This window comes from Strix aluco, chromosome 2, assembly GCF_031877795.1.
Source record: "Strix aluco isolate bStrAlu1 chromosome 2, bStrAlu1.hap1, whole genome shotgun sequence".
NCBI classification, from domain to species: Eukaryota; Metazoa; Chordata; class Aves; order Strigiformes; family Strigidae; genus Strix; species Strix aluco.
This window is the reverse complement of record NC_133932.1, coordinates 65,778,872-65,800,283: the sequence shown is the minus strand read 5'-3', so window position 1 is coordinate 65,800,283 and position 21,412 is coordinate 65,778,872. Positions and strand designations below refer to the sequence as shown.

General features: G+C 42.0%; 1 protein-coding gene across 2 annotated transcripts in view; it reads left to right on the top strand.

Annotated features, from left to right (window-relative positions):
- Positions 1–21,412, top strand: part of AFF3 (ALF transcription elongation factor 3) — a 336,079-nt gene that overhangs the window by 285,846 nt on the left and 28,821 nt on the right. For both annotated transcript variants that reach the window (XM_074815074.1, XM_074815073.1), the window contains 4 exons: positions 4,260–4,425; positions 12,218–13,261; positions 15,811–15,932; positions 19,319–19,520. In XM_074815074.1, the coding sequence (XP_074671175.1) occupies positions 4,260–4,425; positions 12,218–13,261; positions 15,811–15,932; positions 19,319–19,520 (1,534 nt within the window). The remainder of the gene's footprint in view (positions 1–4,259; positions 4,426–12,217; positions 13,262–15,810; positions 15,933–19,318; positions 19,521–21,412) is intronic.

The following is a 21,412-nucleotide window of genomic DNA, read 5'->3' as shown; positions in this document are numbered from 1 at the left end:
ATTTGGGAATCTCTCTCCACTGACTGAATAGCAAATGCCCACACCTTCCTGCACAAGTGCTTAAACCAAAGGCTAGCTGTGGCCATGCAGTCTGATGGAGCTAATAACTGGTCCCACCACAACTAACCTCTCAGGCTTCTCCAGGGATTGAGATGGCTCCACCTCTCAACTTAGATCACAAATCAGTTTGAGTGAAAAAGTATTAATCTCCCCCAAATCACTGTGTTTCTGAACCCGCACATGTGAGAAAAAATGAGGCCACAAGGTATCTAGCAGTTTTTCAGAGAAGGGTGACTTGTGCACTAGGCAGTGCAGGAAAATAGGTTGTTGGAGACTTGCACAGTGTTTAGGTGCCCACATCCCATGTAGCCAGGCTGATGGGAGATATCTAATCAGAAACTTCAGGTGGTGTGTTGGTTATTAAGTGACCTTATTACTGAACTTCTGGCAACTTTATAAGGTATTTACTCTCTCTCTGAAGTCAGAGAGTGCATGTTCTGATCAAGGGCTTTAAAGAAAAGTGGTGCTTACCCAAATTGTTGTTTAATTGCTTAAAATAAAAATATCATTTACTAATGTAGTAATTAATTCCGGGGCATAAGCCAGTAGCAAAATATGCATGAATGTTATGTGCCACAGTCATTAAAATGTAAATAGGTCTTTTACTTTGACTGCATGATCTTGCTTACATACTTTAGAAAGAACAGTCCAAAATGGAAGTCACCAATTTAAAATAATGGTTGTTTTTTAATAAGAATGCATGAAGAAACACGTAACTGTTTTCACCCTGGTCACTATAATATAATGAATATCCTTATAAGAATATGCTATATTTAAAAATGGAAAAGGTACAAGGAGACAGGGAGACTTCAACAGTATCAGCATAAATGGGAAAATATTGTAATGTTAAATTTTTGCAGTATATTGGCTACCATTAGAGCAGCAAACATAGATTTCCAGATGTTTGTGAAGAGTCCAACAGTTATATTTTATATCTATGGCTGTAGTAACAATTTCTATTCAGCAGCCTAGAAAAACATTTCATGTCACAACAGGAAAGAAATATTACTGTGGGGTTTTTTTCTCCCTCATCCCCTATATAGCAATTCTAAATACTTCAGTCAATGCCAAACAAAAATCATGGTTTAAAAATTAAAACCACAGTCACTAGGGGCAGGACATAAATGTGCAGATGTTTTGTGATGTTGAAGAACTTTTCAGGCAACAGTCACAATGCTGTTGTGGAGAGGACTGGAAATCCATCAGTCGGACACTGTCAAAAGCATTCCCTAAGCTACACTGTCAGAAAAGGCAGTTACCTTTTCATATTTCCTTAAGAAAAAAAAAATAAGAAAAAAAAAAATCAAAACTAGAAAACCTACTCACAATGGCCTTTATATAGCTCTCACTATTTTTTTAGCAAGGGATTGACTGTAATCTGTTAATATAAGTGAACAACTTATATCTAGAGTTTACTGGGCAACCTGTAGAAGTGGAAGACTGCATTGTCCCAAAGCAGTGCACAAAACATTAATTTTCTTTCTCCAGGAAGGAAAATTTTTACAAGTTTAGAAGCTGTTTCTGTTTCAGGCACCTCTGTGCCTTAATGCTGTTATACAAATGGCTGCCTGAAAATCTTGTGTTTATCACACCTACCTGCCTAGACAAAGAGACATCATGAATAACAACAAAAATAGCAGAGGGCAAGTTTTTAAAGGCACTCACTGTAATTGGTACATTTAATGCCTGTGCATGATGACAGACCTCTTGCCTCCCAAGTGTTGGCAGGCACTTCTGCGAACATGCATGTAGCACCGAGCTGTCCTGCCAGAACATGAACTTCTACTGTTGCCTCTCTCTACCACCTGATGGTTACAAGGATGGAAATAAAGGTCAAAAATATAAATGAATGTCATCTCCTCCCTCTCCTGTTTATTTTACTTGCTTTAATTAGTAAGATGAGATCACAAGTGAGGTTTTCTGCACTGCCTGTCCCTGCTGTGCCTCAAAGGGTGCAGAAAGCTCTCCAACAGCACAATTTCCCAAGCAACCAGAAACTCTCTGGAGCAAGAAAGCCATGGGCAGCTGTGCCGCTTCCTAGCAAAAGTCAAGGGGGATGCTATAAGTAAAGGCGATGTGGTAGGAATACTGGCTTGTGCAAGACAGGTGGTCCAGTGGGGAAAGGTTGGCATATGTTAGGGGAGGCGGGGATAAGGCTGGGAAGTGTGTGGCCATGGGTAATCACGGAGTTGAAACTGCATCTCTGATGGCCTGGCCTCTTTTCAAAGCTCCAGAAATTGCCTGTCATATGTGGCTCGTGTCAGGTGTCAGGTACCATTTTCCAGAATGAAATGCACCATTAGCAGGTAAAGACAATTCGCTAGGTACAACATAGCAGAGCTGTAATTATTTATTAGATATTATTTTTCACAAAATGCATCTCCAAGATCACATTGCATTAGCCACAATATTGGACTGATGGAGCATAAACAAGGGTAATGATAAACACTGGTGAATGGAGTTGGGAAGAGATGGTTATTAGGGTACCGGTGTGTTTCATGTGGGGTTTATTTAACAGTCTCATTAATGATCTGGAAAAAGAAGTGAATAACCATTTAATTAAGTTTGCATTTGATACTAAATTAGAAGTTGCTGCAGACACCTCCGAGGGCAGAGAAATAAATCAAAAAGAGCTAGAAGCATGTGCGGTAAAGAAGAAAATGAGATCTGGTATGAAGAAAAAAAGCAAGCTAATCTCTCTGGAAGCAAATAATCTAAAATGTAGCTATCTGTGGAGGAATTCTGGAGAAAGCAGTGTTGAAAGAGATGTAGGAGTGTTAATGGACTATATATTCCATCACAGCTTGAGTATATGTTTACAGAAGCAACGCATCAAGAAGCAGGAAGGTAATAGCCCTTCATTTTAGGGCTCTAGTGAGAACCCATCTATAATGCTGCACTCTGTTTTGGGCATCCTGTTATCAGAGAGATATAGACAAATTGGAATGAGTTCAGAAAAGAGCCATAAAAATGATCCCATATCCCTGGAGATAATGACTTATGAAGAAAGATCAGAAGAAGTAAATGTGTAAGGCCTTGTCTGAAAGATGACTGAAGTAGGGCAGGAAAACAGCCTGCAAATATGTGAAAGCAAAAAGGGAGGATGATAATTTATCATAGTAACTATTAGTAATAGGATGAAATAATAAGTAACAGCAATAAATTTAAAAAGGGCAACTTCAGGTTGAATGTAGGGAGAAATTTCTGACAGCGGAATTTGGGTTAGTTTGCAGAGAAGTTTCCCAGGGGTAAAAGTAAAAGCTGCATTCAAGTCATTTAAAATCAAATTGGACAACTCACTAGAAAATGCACCCTGCTATAGGGAACAATCTTCCATTGCCTGGGGAATAAGCTGGATGACTTAATAGGACATTTCACACTCAGATCTTTATGACTGTGATATTTTTAATATGCATGGTCAACTATTTCAGGAAAGTATACATTTCTTTTGCTGTCAGGCCTGATGATACAAACACTTGCATGCAAACATAACTTTTAAGAAGGCAAGCAGCTCTGCTGACAGCACAGCACTGCTGACGTGCACAAACACAAGCCTGAGCTCTTCAAGTTTTTGCAGGATCAGAGTCTTAGATCTTGCAGTTGTCAATATCAAGATGGTATATACAGGTAACCACATCATTTACGGGTAGGTGAAGAAGTGTGCAGAACAAAAGATGGGGGTTGGAAGCTCCAGTGAGGATGTATTATTATTGTTATTATTATCGTTATTGCTCTTACTACTTATAAATGACTGGTACTGTAGAGTTCAACTCCATTTCTTAACTGTTCACCTTTTTCATCCTCTGCTTTCACCTCTGTGCAGTGTGTTCATTAGACAGTGTAAGACTGCTTTCTATACTCTGTTTTTTAACATTTGATATTTTTAATATATCCTAAAATGTCTGTTGAATGAGAAAAGAGACAAGCTGAAGTGAAAACTTGACCCTCCCTCAAATGAAGAAGAGATGGCAAAGGCTATGAATTTAAATGGATATGAGGGTAATCCCATATTTTCCCCTCAATTATAATAATGTAGTGTTGAACTCACTTCACCATTTGTTAGCAGCAGAGACAAGCTCACAGGCATGCAGATAGGTATGCTCCCTAAAACACCATGATTTTTACATGTGGATTTTTTATGTTCTTGTTTTCTTCTCTTCCCTCCCTGCTCCCTGATGGGCTCTGTGTGGGGCTGGCAGCCTGGTGGTGCCACAGTCCAACGCCCAAGCCTCGGGAGTCTCCAGCAAAGGGTCGAGCAGCAGCAGCTCCAGTGAATCCGAGACCAGCTCAGAGTCTGACTCAGAGAGCGAAAGCAGCTCCAGCGAGAGTGACGGCAGCAAGCCCTCACATTACTCCAGCCCAGAGGTAAGGGCTTCTGCTCTTTATGATTTAGGGTGGCAATCTGTTATTACACCCACTCAGACCTTTTTCCAGCCAAGCCAACACAAGGAGGCTGTGGGGAGAAAGGCCCAGTGATCCTCCTCCTGGCATGCTGTGAAATGCAAGTGGCAGGGGATCCTGGGGCAGATTAAAGCATTTGAAACAAAAATGAAGAAAGAAATAACCTTGTGATATTTTTCTCAAATTGGAGATGAGTGGAGTGCCTTGCAAGGCTCACAGCTTGCTTGAAGTTTTATGCAACTCTGCCTCCATAGCAATGGCTTGCTTAGTGCGTAAGTCCTAATGTGGGCTCCCAGCACTGCAAGGGAACTAAAGGCTTCTCTACACAGGGAAGCTATTACAAAATCAGTTTGAGGGTGGATTTTTAAAGCAAAGCAGTTGTTTTTCACTCACGTACTTCCCTCACCTCACTCTCTAAGTGAATTATTCTCTGCTACTGCTGCCTTTGTGTGATTTATTTTAATCCACCTCCAAAATGGACTAAACTGAATTACTCATGGTGCAAAACATTAAGCCCAAACTTGTCATCTGGAAAGCTAGTACTGAAAATTTCCACATGTAGACAAGCCCTAGCCAAATTACAATTAAACTGCCAGTGCTGTGCCACCTTCTGCGTTCACCTCTGCAGAGCGCTCAACAGACATGATAAGGCTGATTGCTCTGCTCTGCTTTTCTACCAGGATTGACGTTTTTACATGTTTTGGCCAACACACACCTTCAGCATAAAACCATGAACTCCACAGCCACATCACACACATTAATGTATGTAAAAATATTCAAAAAACTACCATCAAGATTGTAAATACACATTAAATACAGCCAGTGTATTTTCCTATTCCACATAAAGCATCCCATCACCACATTCCTCCCTCCAAAACTACGCCTCACCTATTCTCCCACCCTGAAAAATTATACTGAATAACCAGCAACCCTTTCCTCGTCTTTTGCTCAGTTATTTGGGGCCATGTTTCATATCAGGCAAAATGCAGGACTCACAGAAACATCCTTAATATATTTTTCTCAGGTTCTGTCACTTTTGTTCCTTATTTAACACTTATCTTTCTTTCTATCTTTTCTTTGCAGTACTTTCAGATCCATTTCCAATTAATTTTCCTCTCACTTTGTCCCTTTCCTAAATCTCTCTCTCTGCTTCTCTTTCCTTTCGTCCCTATTCTCTTCCTTCCAGTCTCTCTTCTCTGTTGCCCTCCCTGTGCTACCCCATGTCTTATTTCCCATTCTGAGCTCTCTCATCTGACCCATTAAGACCTTGTTCTCTCTCTGCCTAGTTCCCCACTGGAATTAGTGCAGACATCTCACGCTTGGTCTCTCCTCTCCCTGAGGGATCTCAGAAGGTGGAAGAAAAGGGACAAAGAGAAGAAAGAGAAGGAACCATTGGGGGGGGCGGGGGGGGTGTGAAATAGGAGGTAAAAGGAGGAGAAGCATAGTACCCAGGAAGGGAGGAGTGTTTACTATCTAGGCAGATGCCCATACTGCTTGAACTTGAGAGCAGAAATTCCACAGGGAAAGGGGGAAGTTAATTAATTGAGGCAGGTCATGGATTTCATAAAGTCAAGCAGGGGACTGAAAGTCATGGAAACGTGGAGGAAGGGCCTCCTCTTAAGCATTTTATACATATCCTCTCGAGATCTGTGGAACTACTTCTGTACAGAGCCCAAGTTATCAGTGATTGTTGTCACGAAACAGCTGCACTGCTCCAACGGATTGCCTGTCTTTTTGCATTATATTTGTGTGGTTTGCCTTCTAGGACATGCTGTATGAAACATGCTTATGTGAAAGTGTAAATGACTCAAAAAATGCAATGGCTGCAGTGTTTTTCATAGGTCATGCCTTGATGGGATATGGAAGAGGCCATACATGGATAGGGTCAGGATGTCCCAGGGAGGTAGAATACCTGTGCTTTCCCCAAGAGCCAGTGCTTTCCCAGGCACACCGTATGACTGCTGGCAGCAGTTCAAAACATGCTTATGTGATGTCTCTGACTGGAAGTCCTGTCTGCTTTGCATTAAATGCTTAAACTTACACTTATGCACCCAGTGAAGCCATCTTTCTAAAGTATATACCGTGTTCTTACCCAGTAAATGGAGACAGACAGGTTCTTGGAAGTTCTTTAAAGGGAGGCCCTGTCCGCCTAAATTTAAGCAGTGGACTCAATTCCAGTCCTAGTCTTAAAATTAATTTCATTTATTGGATAAGACAGAAAAAGCAAATACGTCTTTGCTTTTGCTTTAACATTAACTGATAAATTCAGGTACAATGAACTTGAGTACTCTAGCACATGCTGGGCAGGAAATCCATATTTCCAGGTTGGGATGAACTTAATCTGGAAATCTGCAGACCATTATGAGGCCTTCATTCTGGTTTGATGGCGTTTTTTTTTCCCATAATCTGAAATATTATATGCATATACTCAAAGATTTTTATTTTTAGGACAGTGTGTCTTCTGCATTTGAGGTTATATAGAAATTCAATTGCTGTTTTATTTCTTCTGCATTTTTTTCCTCATCTTATTTTGAGATCTTTGAGTTGTTCTCAGGTGTCTAAATGCAGTTGCCTAGAGTGTAAAGGCAGCTCATTGTAAAGCATACATATAAAATAGATTAGATGAATTGCACCCTAAAAGTGTCTGTTTCTTTCCATTGACTATTTAGAGCCTGTAGTGACTACAGGCTTAGCTGTCTACACTTTATGTCTGCAGTAAACTAAGAATAATGGCTGAGCTAGAACAGGAGACAACATTCAGACTGGTTTCAGTGATGTGGACAAATTAAGGTGCCTCAGACATTAATGTGAGTAGTTACAGTTTTGTAGACTGCCAAACCTGAAATTATGAACAAGAGAATGAGGCTTCTATCTCCTGTTTCTTTGCTGAAGTCATGAATTCTTTGCATGACCTGATTAACGTCATAAATGAGGACTCTAGAAAACAACGACGTCTTGTCCTTGCAATTATTTCAGATGGTAGAAAAAAACCATGGGTGTCAAGTCCATAGAAAGAGCTACATTTCAAAAGCTAAGAATTTGGTTTGTTTGTTCTTCGTTCCATTGAATTATCCTGCAGATTTTAATAAGACTGAATCTGGTTAGGCAACCAGGAATTCCCACTATGCAGGGAGGACAAGAGGGCGGAATGGGCAGAAAGGAAGCAGAGAACCCATTGCATGGGACAAAGCATCAGTGTCTAGTCAACAGTAACCAGGCCAGAAGAGAGAGCGTCCTGTCCTGGGCTCCGCCAGCCCCACAAACCAGATGCAATGTCCTTTACAGGCTCTGCTGTTGTGTCTAGTTCACAATCATTAAAGTTGTTTCTTCTTTTTCAAGGATTCACATATACTTTTTGTCCATGCTTATTCCATCATCACAGGTTATACTCTTTAATCTCAAGTCCCCACACTGTGACTGACCAGGTCAGAGCTGAAGTGGTTCGTAGGGTTATGCTCTTCCCCACCCTGCTCTCTCATCAGCAGAGAGCCACCTCCTGACCACTGTGCATCAAGTCCTTCAAGTGCCTGGACACTTGAAGTGGCTGAGGAGCCAATGCCTGTGAATCGCTGCTATTCCCTCAGGTGCTCTGTGGCACTGACTCTCTTCTCTTTAGCTCCAAAAATAGGAAGAATGTGTGTATCTAACAGACTAGCTAACTGGTGAGCATGCTCCTGACTTTCTTCACTGATAGATTTCATTAGGGAGGCAGGGGAAGAAGAGTTATAGTTTTAGGGTTGCAGCATAGGAGGGGTATGTTTTCTGTATCTGTCTTGTTTTCCAGAAAGTTTTTGCTTCCCATCTTAAGTATAGCCATGATTCGACTTCCTGACTGGTACACTCAGAAGAAAAGGGGATTTTACCACTAGACCAACTGTAGAAACTATCTTTACCTTTGCAAATAGGATTCATGGGCTTTCCCTGTCCTGTGGGCTATTTTTGACAATGACTACAAACTAAACTCTCCTTTCCCTCTAGAAAACTCTTTGTGGCAGGAACAACCTCTTCCAATATATGTGTGCCATGCCTAATGCACAGGAATCCCCAGTTCTAATTTGATACAGCACTAGCAGCAGTGATAACAGTAGCAATAAAGTAGCAGTAGTAATAATCATAATTATCGTCATCATCTTCATCATCATCTATGCCTTAAATATAATGACAAGGCGCCACATTTGTATGGGGACTGTCCTGAATTAAATCTTTGATAGCAGGGCAGCACAAGCAGGTTATCATAAGAGTAAATTAGTATGTGGATTTACAATAGGCAGAGTATTCTGCAGGGATGGCAGATAGCTCAGTCCTACCCCGCAGTGGGTTAAGTTCATGCGCATATTACAGACTGTCTAATCTCTCAGTGACACTGGTGTCATGCTTCAAGTTTACCATGGTATTAGCTACACCTTAGGTCCCTCCTTGTAATAACAAGCGTAGAGTGACCCCATTACACTTACATTGTTTAACAGCCCTTTACCCCAGAAAGTGTTTCTGGGTAATGTTTTGATGAAGGTTTCTTTTGGATGCATGCCACTCGTGCCTCTGGTTGCACTTGTTGCCTTGAAGAGATCTAAGATATATAGACGTGCTGTGTGGGAGTCATCCCACCTAAATTTGGACACTTCTACTACAGATACCTACATCTGCTCATCACTTCAGCCTCCCCTTTGCAGTCGGTGGAGAGGAATAGACATTTTTAGGGCCCGGCTCATCTGGCCTATTTCAGATGTCTATTTCAAGAGGGAATTTTTCACACCCTAGAAGAGTAGTCCACTGACTGGAGAAGGAACTCGTTGACTAGCTCAGATATGAGTGTCTATGTTGTACAGATGAATCCACCCACAATTTTTAAGGAAGTGTATCACATCCTTCTGTTTCTTGATGAAGCCTGGCACATGTGTATGCCTGTGGTGCATTGGTCCCTGAAACTATCTTTGTCTCGTAAAGTTTCCTGGTTTGGGTTTTCATGCCAAACCCACATTTCATTGCAAGTCAGCTTCATTACAGACTGTTATTCCTATTACTGCTGCCCATCTGGGCACCACCAGCTTTACCCCAGTTAAAAACTACCCAGTTGTCTACAAGGCCTTGAGGACAGCATATATCCATGACAAGGAAAAAACAAGGGAAAGAGACCATTCCGCTATCTGATCACTCTGGATATATATTCGTCTCTATTTCCATCCTTATGTGCTGCTGAAAATTTCCCACTTTGAGCAAACTAATTTTTCTTCCGTAGAATGGTATGTGACATGCTCAGGGGCGTGATGTGGACTGGTGAATTAGGGATTTTCTTTTTCTCCCACAAATAATTGCTGTTAGGCATGTAAAGTGGACTGGCGAAAACCTTCAAGTCAATTTTCCCAATCCCTTTTTTTACCAGGCCTGCTCTTCATTCTTGGCTGTCATGATTTTGTTCTCTCGCAAGGTACCTTGTTTTTTTAAGTGATTTCAAAGTACAGTACTTTTCAGTTAGAGCAATCAATTGAATAAATTACTTCGAAAAGAGAATTGGCATCACTCATACACACTGACAATCTCAAGTATTCCAAAACTGTATCAGGGCCCAAAAATAGTGAGAAAGTTTTAAAATTCTGATTTTTTAAAATTTGGATTCTTTTAATTTACCTGATGGGCTGCAGGCTTTGACATACATCTTAAAGGGTTTTTTTAGCAGACACATCTTAAGGGTTTTTTTAGCCACAAGGATTTGAATTTTTATTTAAATAAACACCAGAAGTGCATCTAAGCCCATAGTTCTGAGATCTGAGGCTTTAAGAAAAAATAACAAGTGTCCTGAAACTCCTGACAAAATTAGTAAAGCTGGCAACATTATTGATCCTTTTTGTTAGACTTCATAGTTGGCTTATAGGTTGGTGGGACTGTAGTTACTCTGCCTAAGTAGCAGACATATCATTCTAGGGAAGTACCATTTTGCCAAGTTATGACACTGTATCAGTTAATCACTGCTTTCTGCTTGTTTACTGTGATTCTTTGAAATCCATATTTTGTGAACCACTGTTTTCAAGAATTACAAGGTACATAGAGACAGAATGGGATGTAACAGAAAAGCTGGAAGTTTTTTTGAACTTTCAAGCTGCCCTCACTCTGACCTATACTTATGGGCAGAGGTATATTTTTCCCCACGTGCTTCTGATGTATGTCCTTTAAGAAAATACAACTGAACAGTGGAGAGACCTCCATGTATAGTGAACCTTCTATTATATATCTAGTAAATTCAGTATGTGCACAATGAATGGCACCAAACAAATCTATCTGTATTTTCAGCAGCAATCAAAAAATGCTGTTTATTTTAGATAAAGAGTTAAGAGTTGTAAAAATACGTCTTCATCCAAGAGAAATACTGCCCATCCATTTTCAAGATTTACAGCTCAGGAAAGAAATTCCTCATGTAAGATATTAGGGAGTATGCTTAAGAAAAAATAAAGTTAAGGCAATCTAGCAAACTTCCCATAGGTATTGGCTGGCTTGATAACGAGTAAATTAGACACTTTTGCGAGAAGGAATATTTGTATCATATGAATTCCGATGTCTAACTTTTTTGATTATTTTAGGAGCCTTTGCTCCATGTAGAGTGAATACAACCCTCAGTGGGTGATTCTAGAGATGGTTTTGGCTATGCAGGAAACCTGTGTTGGCCTCAGGCACCTACTTTAAATAAGGAGTTAAGTAAGAGACTCTTAAGTTAGACTGTGGATATCCTCTCTTGAGCAAACTTTCTTCCAGAGCATTGATGGTTTTCATGTTAGACTCATGACACGCTTTTTGATTATTCATATGCAATAGCCTAGTGGATCAAATTTTGGTTCCAGTTACAGAAATTAGGAGACTTTCCACATTGGCTTCTGTGGGGTTAGGTTATTGCTGGCCATCTACTCCATCATTTATTTCTTTTGGGTTTTTTTGCCTTTCCTCTTCATTTTATTACATTCAAATTACTGATTGCAAGAAGCACTAGAAAACACTTGCACATTGTTCTGAAATAACATTGAGCTGTGGTTACATTTGAAATCATGATTATCCCACTTTTCCACTGTCCAAACACCATTATGTTTTAGATGCTCTCTTATAACTTGATCGTGTTGTGACAGGAATGAAGAGAAAAACTAACAGCTGCACAATACTCACAAAATGAGCACTTGACAATACCACCACACAACAAATGTTTGTGGGATCTTGCAAGATTGTAACGTCAGTACCACACAGATTACATGAACTGCCTGGTTAGCCCTCCAACTCCCCACTACGTGCCTCTCTATGCTTTTTAATTACTTTTTGTATTTATTGTAATGGCGCGGGACACAAAATACATATCTCTAGTTTTCCTACTAGCTATCCTCCCTTAGCCTCAGCCATATCCCTGTCTTGTTTTCCTCCCTTCCTATTGCCATTATATTTTCTTCTATTTGGAAACTTGGGAGCGTTTCCCTGTAAAGCTCATGCCAGTAGCACTACGCAAATCATCCTTAGAAACGGTGGATCACAGAAGCCATCCTCCTTCCCAACCTCATTCTGAAACCGAGAATATCCCCACTCGCACGGCATGCCCCACATCTCCCGTCCCACCACGCAGGGCCAGTGCCAGGGGGGGTGCTGCTGCTTGGGGGCAGCTCTTTGACCAGAGGAAAATCTCTGCAGTACCAGGAGGGACCCGGCGTTTCCGTGTCCCTGAGGGAGCCCTGGAGCAAGGGCAGCAAGGTCTCGGCACTAACCTCGTTGCCATCTGTTTCCCTTTCAGCCCGAGCCACCCTCGTCCAACAAGTGGCAGCTGGACAAGTGGCTGAATAAAGTCACCCCGCACAAGGCACCCATCCTGACCCACCATGACGGCCCCGCACTGGAGGCCCATCCCTACTACGGTCGCGTGAAGGCAGAGCGGCAGGAAAGCGAGAAGACCCCGGCCGCGGGCCCGGCCGAGCACCGCAGTGGGGAAGGCCGCGCCACCGCCAGCGCCACCGCCGGGGACGGACCGCGGCCCAGGACCGCCAACAAAGCTCCAGGCAGCAAGGGCAGCCGGCAAAAGTCACCCCCCGCCGCCGACGGCGGGCCCCCGAGGCGGGCGGCGGGGAAGAAGGCACCGCGGCGGGCCGAGAGGACCTCTGCCGGGGACGGTCCCCCCTGCCCCGGCACGGAGGAGCCCCCCGGGAGCCAGAGTTTTCCGGAAAGCGCTGCTGGCGAGGCACCGAGGGCTCGGCCTGGCGGCAGCGGCAACAACAGTGGCTGCAGAGCGGGTCACCGCCGGGAGCCCCGCTCGGCTGCAGCCGGCGAGAAGCGTCGGGCCCGGGGGCCGAGCAAAACGGCGCCCAAATCCAAGGAGTTCATCGAGACCGAGTCTTCGTCCTCATCATCCTCCTCTGACTCGGGCTCTGAGTCAGAGCGGGAGGAGCGCCCGCTGCCCAAGGCGCCAGCGGCAGCTGGGGCCGAGCCGCGTACCAAGGACGCAGGGACCGGCGCCGCCAGCAAACCCCACGGCGGCTGCAGTGCCTTTGGCTCCATTAATGCCAGGACTAGTAGTGAAATAGCAAAGGAGCTGGAGGAACAGTTTTACACCCTGGTTCCTTTCGGTAGGAATGAGCTCCTGTCTCCTCTGAAAGACAGTGATGAGGTAAAGTCGCTGTGGGTCAACATTGACTTGGCTCTTTTGTCCAGGATTCCAGAGCGTTTGCCTGAAGAGCCGCTGGCCATGAGCGCTGGAGCAAACCAGGCGGCCAGCCTCCCGCAGGGTAGTAGTGCTGACCCCCCCGCAGAGAAGGGTTTACCGAAATCTAGAAGGAAACGCAAGGTGAGCTTCAGGGGGACCGATCGGGATGGGAAGGGGGGCCTCCGGCAAATGAGAGGCAAGCATCTCTTGTGCCCATGTCCAGTGCTCGATGGCAGTGTCTTCTCTGGGATGGCACTTCAGAGCTGGGATCTGTCCCTGCTTGCCATGTAGGAACTGGCCAAGTCCCAGGGGTTATGCCATCCCAGGAGGTGATGAAACTCCTGGCTGTGAGGCATCACAGCCCCTTGGAGACGGCATTCACTGCTGGCATGGGGCTTTCCATGTCTTAGCGAAGGCACTGCCTTTTTAGTAGGATAGTTTTCTCTCCTGACACTTCTCTCAAAACCTGAGCATTTGGAGGTGGTACTTAGGTTGGTAAAGGGACAACTATCGGCCCGTCACAGTCTGCGTGGTATCACTGCATGTGTGGAAGAAGAAGAGGCAGCGTCTTTTTTCCCCTCAGATTGTCAACAAGAGGCAAGCCCTTCAGTCCCGGCAGGGAGCCCCAGTTTCGTGGGGGATGTGCTTGCAGAGACCTGGGACCTGCCTGGCTCTGCCACTTGCCTCCCTCGCACCCCAGTGGCCCCCTTTTACCTCAGGGCTCTCAGGCAGGTGTAGAAGTGGAAGTGTAGTCCATTAGCTGCCCCCTCCCCAGCAGCACCATCACAGCAGCTGGGTGGCCACAGCCCTCTGGTCACATCCACCCTTCCACCCTGCCTCTCCTGCACGCTTTCTGAGCTGCCAGTGGTGCCGAGGAGAAAGCCCCCTCCACCCCATGGCCACAGCTGTCCACTAAGGAGGCTTTCTGGTCCGTTTGTACCAATCTGATCCCAAAAGTCACTCTGAAATGGAATCATCTTCTGCCCAATTTCTGGACAGTTTTACTGTGCAGTCATCTGTCACCCTCTGAGCTACTGTACGTGTGCAGATATGTATATTTTTGAAGACAGTTTATCTAAATCAGTCTTACCTTTTTTTATCTTTTTTCATTTTTTGGTTCTTTTTTTTTTTAGTATCTGAAATGTGACAACCTTGTTCTGGCTACTGGTAGAGCCATAACAGAGAGCCCTGATAAGCTTTGAGATGTGTTTATCTGCATTTTCTTTAGGAAGTAGCATGGAAGTAATTGCACAGTATAAAATGATGGGAAACACGTCAAGAAAGAGCAGCAGAAGCAAAATATTTGTGTTTTAGGCCATAGGAGATACCAGTGGGATTATGCCAGGCTGTACACCCAGAAGGAAACAGGAGGAAATGATAGAAGAGCAAAATAAATGCAGTCATTCTAGAAATGCTTAATGTGACTTTTTGTTTTAAAGCACTGCTGTTAGTGGTGATTTTAGTGATATAATAAATACGAGGCATTCCTGGAGTACCAAATTGCCCCTCAGCCTGGAATAAGACCCTCAATGGGACAGCTGCTATTCAAGCTCACAATATGTATCCTCCGTCCCAAAAGACTTTATGAATAAGACTAATAAGACTAATATGCCTATCAGGCATAACTGCAAAATTAGAAAGAGGCCCTTGTTACTTCCACCTTTGTCATGATCTCAAGAAGATGGGCAAAGTGGTGACAGAGGAGGATGGTTAAGCACTGAGGTGTGAAAAGATCTTCACTCCTGTGGAGTGTAAGCCACAATGTTAACCCAGTAGCAGCAGCCACAGTGGCAGTGGATAACACACAAGATGTTGTTGCCATGCAGCAAGGCAATAAATACAGCAAAATCAACAGATGACAAGTAAAAATCAGCCAGCACTGGAAACTGGAGAAGTGTTAGAAGTGGAAAAGGATGTGGACTTTGCAGGAGATTGGAAAAGCAGAGCCTCTGGGAGCCGATGATAGAACCTAAGAAACATAACAAGAAATTCAATAGTGGCAGGAAACATTGGCTATGTTCATAGTAGTAGGCTAGATATGGTCAGGGTACAGTCCCAAGTGGTGGCACACAGCCACCTGCTTTGTTTAACTGTTAATATTCTTGCTAACATGGTTTTGGCCTGGGTCAGCTTCTGTTCTTCCAGCCAGTGTCTGGCCCTCGCTCGGGACCAGACTAAGGTCCCTTCCCAAAAAGCAATCTGAATGTGGCATACCCTGGTTTGAAGGAGGAGTGAGACGAGTGCATGGATGCGAGCTGTGCTATGCTGGCTGGTCTCAGGACCAGTTGCTGATCTATTCTATTTACTAGTATAGGCATAGTCACTGATGCCAAGAAAAGAGAGCAAGAGACAAAAGAGGTATGAAGTTGAGGACTACACAAGAGAAAAGCGCACAGGAGATGGGCAAAGAGGGCAATATACAGAAAAAATAGCCCAAAGTGCAAGTGGGGAAGTGGTGGAAACAATTTAAGTTTTTATATTCTACTCCTTTGTTTACACACCACCTCTTTAGATTTTTTTTTTTTAAGACATGGACCAATTGTCTCTGGTCCATGTTAGGTATATGCTCAAAGAAAGTGTCATCATTAATACCAAAATGCCAGAAAATACCAGCCCCTGACTTGTTGAAATACTTTTGGATCTGTAGTAAATCCAAACCCTACAAGATTATTATCTTTCTCTTCATTCAGTGTGAGAATGAGGAAGAGTGCAGAGACATCAAGAAGACTCACTTAGAACGAGATTCTTCACGATTAGCTGCCTCTGCCCACAGCATCACAACAGCAAATCACTGCAATATGAATGAAAATAGGTAAGCATTTTCCTTCTTATTTACCACTGAGTCATACAACTAGTTGCAGTTTAATGCCGTGTGTTATTTTTTCTTTTAATAGGATTTATTTTTTAATTATCACATTTTATGCTGAAAAATTACGCACTGCATTCTCCTTTCTTCTGGTTTAATGAACAAGTTAGCAGCTCCTGACACATTTATATACTTGCATTTTTGTCCTATTGCACAAAGAAGTTGTGAGTTCAAGTGTGAGGCTCATGGAATGGGTAATTATAGCTAGAGCAGTGCAATGGTCCGAGACATATTCCCAAACACTGTGTTGTAGGTACCAATTCACATAGGCAATCATGTTACAGCCTTTTCTTTCCTTACAGTGTTACATTTCAAATTTAAAGTTTGACTGTATAAATACAATTATCGATACACTCAGTGGAAAAGATTGAGAAAAATATTCATAACAATGACTGCAATATTCAGTTCCAGAATATATCTGAGATCCAGTATTTTTGAGATTACAAGCAATTCTGTGTAATTAGTAAGTATTTTAGGCCAAGAAACTCAGACTTTACAAACAATGAAATTTTCAAAAGATTCAGGGCATGAAACAAATTATTAATATTTAGCATTTGCGGACATGGTTTATGCACACAGAACCCTATCAATCTCAGATCAATCATACTGAGTTTCTGTGGAGGCTTTCAACAGTCTGACTTTGATATGTATCTTTTCAGAGTTCAGATGCATGCTGCTTAGTACATGCTGGTCATCAGTATTTTTAATAAAGTAATTTTTCTGGTAGTATCAGGGTATCTCCTGGGATGAAACTGCTAAAATTAGAGAATATTTGTACTTATTGTAGTAGGTTTTTCTATTGTACAGATCACTGATGAGTGTGAGCAATTCTTGTAATTAATACTGGAAAAAATAATGAAGAAAGCTAATATATGTAGTGCTTATTCAAAAATATGCATTCAATTTCTTTGTCCTGACATGTCACATATGTTTCATAAAGTGAAAACAATACACAGGACAGTTTGCTTTATTGTGGGTGATTGCATGCAGACATGCCATTCCTGTTACCACAGTGTCATATGTTTTACGTCGCATTCATTTTCAGAGAATAGCATGGCTGTCATAGCTTGCTATGTCACAGGGTTAATTCTGTGCTTCCTGAAAGCAGGACAATAATTTGTGTTTTGCTTGACATTACATTCAGTACTCCTGGTAGCAACTGTACATTAAAGAAACAAAGAAGAAGGTCTTAAATGTATATTTGCCTCCTAATTCTTCTCTGGTCTGCCCTGCTTCCAAGGTATTTCCGTGGTTTATGCTGCTGTAGGACATGGTACCAAATGCTAATATTCCCACAGCTGAGGATGGGCTACTGAGGCTGTAGCTAAAGCAGCAATGCAGATATCAGGACCTCCTGTCCTTCTTGCAACCAGTGGCTGCTCATGCTGGCACATCCCCCCTCCAGTTATGCCACCATAGCTGCCTGTGAAAGCCTCATGTAAATTCAATCAAGAAACTTGTCTGAAACCACAACTCTTTCTTTTTCTTTTTCTTTCCTTTTTTTTTTTTTTCGTCCAGAATATTACTATTCAGCTCCCAGCAGAGCCACGCAGACAGTTTTGTCAGCACAGCTGAGGGCTGGTAGCAAAGAAAGGAGTGAAAACACCTTCAGACATGAGCATTTTCTACTGTGGAATTACAGTCTGAGGTGCAGACTAAGCAAGGCCCTGCTTGATAAGAAAGGCTGCAGGGTCAGGCAGAGATACCCCAAATGTCTTGCACCTGCATCGGATGCCACAATGTGCCCAGTCCCAGCAGATGACAGCTCACTGCAGGCTGTTCTGCATGGCTTCTCAGTATGACATGATTGTGCTGCTGCAGTTTGACTGCTCACAAAACATTTAGGTGGGCCCTACGCAATATGCCAAAGGCCATGTGGAAGGTTTGCCACACAACTAGAGATTGCAGCTACTCCTCACAAGCTCTGGGCCAAGCTTTTGAGGCTTGGGTGCACTTCCAAAGAGCTATGGCTTCTCTTGGGTGCTTTAGGGCTGCACTTTGACAGTGATGTATAAACATGGCTAGCCAAGGCATGGTTTCATGTTTGAAAAGAGGAAAAGAAATGACAGCACCGTCCTGCACATTCAAAATAGTCCTAACGATCTTATTTTTCTTAGGGGGAGAAGAAGGGCACAATTGTCCGTCTTACACACCCTGATTCTTGCTTTCATAAACAGCATTAGTCATTAAAGCAAAGCAGTTCACGTGTTTTAAAGGTACTACACGGTGGGAAAAAGGAAAGGTTCTGAATTACGATTCATGGCTTCTTTCACAGCTAGTTTTTAAAGTCTTGCCAGATAAATGGACAAATGTATGATAAGAGCATATTTAATTAGCTCTGTTCCCTGAAATTATGTGCAGAAATAAAGTATACTTTGTACCATATTCTTTTTTGCGATTCCATTAAGTGTATACTGTCTGATACAGTAACTATAAAGAAGTGAGAATTGTCCATAAAAAGTAATAGGTTGAATAAAGGGGAATGTGACAGGGAAAGGTATTGTGTTAAAATAGTCTGTCTGACCTTAATCACAGTTTTAGTCTTAATGCAAACTGTCTCCTTAAAAAAACTTTTATTTTGTGTGTGCTGCTTTAAGATTTTCAGCTAAATATTTTCTTCAAATTAGTGCATCTGAAGTTTATTTCTGGGCATATTTTTACGGTCTGTCTGACTTCTCCTCATCCAGAGCTTCTCCCAAATAAATGAAAGCTGAAAATACTGTCTGTGTTATAGCTTTCTTCTTTAGAAGATGGAGCAGCTCACATTTCTCTGCGTCTACTGTTTGCATATGTTTCCTTTTGTCTGCACTACCAGCCTATCTTTCTTTGTCTTCAAAATCTGTATTAGATTAGTATAAACAGTGCTACCAAAGCCTGGGCATTGAACACAAAGACAAGCCAGTCATCTTTAAACACATTTCCTGTTTTAGTTCACATATGGTTTTATTGCCATGGCTTATAAATTGTCACCTGTAATGGTGAAATAGGGCTCCATAACCTGAACTTACACTTCAGAGTCTAATCTTCATCTCCAGCTATCCCTTAAGAAATGGTGAGCAAGTGGCCATTTATCTCTCTATTTTTTTTCAAGTACTCTGATATAGACTTTATATTAACTCCAGAATTACAATTTGCCTTGAAGTGAAAGAGGAGAAACATGATACAAATTTGTAAATGAACTCTTGGTCCCAATACTGTAAGCTTGTTTCCAGATACCAATAGACTTTATCCTGCCAGCAGGTTTTAAATTCAAAGTTTTGGTAATATATAAAACATTTACCTTTCTCAAAGCCAGCTTTGTGACACTCCATTACTGTAATTTCCATTTCCAGCTTGGCAATACCAATAAATAAAAATGAGAAAATGCTTCGGTCACCCGTCTCTCCCCTCTCTGATGCATCAAAACACAAATACTCGAACGATGATTTAACTTCCTCCAGCAGACCTAATGGCAGCAGTCTATTACCTTCCATCTCCTCCAGCAAAAAACATAAGGGTGAAATCCAGTCGCAGCCACATCCCGGAGACTTCAATGTAAGTTTATGCTGTTGTTCACAATATAAAGACTAGCTGTATATTTTTCACTTTGTATTGCAGTCTGTGATAGTTTTGCAGATTGTTATGCAAAGAAATTGTAATAATGAATGTTGTATTGTAAGTTCAGTTTTTCTGGTTTGGAGTTAGCAAGGCACAGAAGAAAGGAAAGAGGGCAGGCTGTAAAGCGGGCAAATAACAAAGGCTACATAACCAAAAGGTAAAAGCTAATGGCCCAAAACGAATTACTTTAGGCCTCCACATTATTGCTTGGGCACAATGCAAGCCCCCTACATCCAAAAGTGTGGTTCATAAGGCCTCTACTGTATAAGGCCTCTACTCAGCCACTGCCTAACAATGAGTGTGCCTGCAGACAAGTTCTCCTACATGTCTTACAACCAACTTTCTCAGACACTTCTAATTACTCTTGACACCAGTGAACAGCTTAGCACCAGCCTCACAACTCAGCTCCATCAGATCTCAGGTATTCAGATACTTGTCAGAGAGTCTTGCTCACATTAAATATATCCAGAGCACTTTTCCAGATAAGGCCATATTACTACACCGTGTGGTAGCCATTGCCTTCAGAGCAAGGAATGAGAGTAATGTTGCTCCCATTTATGCATGAGTACTGTGATTGCGATGCTGGAGTAAAGAGCCTGTTAGCTCTTCTGACTGAGGGAATTCACATATCTCTCTCTCTCTCACCTCTCAAAATCATACCCTACCCACCAGCCTACGCCACACTGCTGGTAGAAGATCAAGGGCAAAATATTATCACGTCGTTGCCTTGAAGCTGTTCTGCTTTGTGTGAAATACCTAGAAGAAGCAATTTGGGTACCATCATATTGATGTCCACTACTCAAGCTGTTTAGGGCACTCTGATGCTGCTAGAAAGGCCCATGCTCCTCTCCTTGCTACAAAAGCTGTTTATATATTTTATCCTGTATCTATTTGTTGTATTTATTATATGATACATAAGAAGCTTCAAAAGCCTAAGTATTAGTGCTTAAGCAACTTTCAGGAAAAGAAACTACCTGACTTGTAGCAGTCTCTTCCAGACACTTTTGCTGTAGGGATAACTGGCCCCACAGTATATGTTAAGTATATATGTATATATTTAAATATATTTATTTTTTGAGAGTGGAGGGGGAAGTAGTAACTATAACCTCAATTTTGGACACTTTTAAAAAAACAAGTTATCATAAATTGTGTCTCAAGAATATCTCACAAATGCTTTTGGTAATAGAAATAAAATTAATTACATAAAAATATTCCAATAAAAAGGCATTTCAACATATCACAGTCATTAATTTATTTTTTCATGGATTAAATGTAAATTTTTAAACATTTTAACATCTAAAACATAAGTTTAGGGATTTATAACCCATTCAGAATTATAATGATATGATTCTTCACTGGGCATCTTGAAAACAATTTAAATTCTTTCACAGGCAAATGTGCTGGAAATCAAAAGTAAAAGGTGATTGCTTTATGATCCACACCCTTAGCAAATGCATTTCACTGAGATTTTCTGCATAGCCTAGCAATGCACCATTTGGTCAACATTTTAACAACCTTTGCAATAAAATTCTTATGTATCTGGTTATTCATCTGAAAACTTTAGCCTGCAGAACTGATCTGGATGTGCTATATAGAAGACGAGAGCTCATGAACTATGAATGTTAAAGTTAGCTTTGTTTTATCCCATCTTCCCATCTGGCACCTAACTGGCATGCCCAAGGGGTCCTTCAAATTTCTGTAATTCCACATGCCAGGGAGTGGCTTTCATCTGTTTTTAGTCTTTTGTCCATTTCCCTATTGCATTTCTGTCTGTCACCTGACAAAGAAAGAACCGTGTTTTCTGGCAGTGGTTATCAACCAAAACCAAC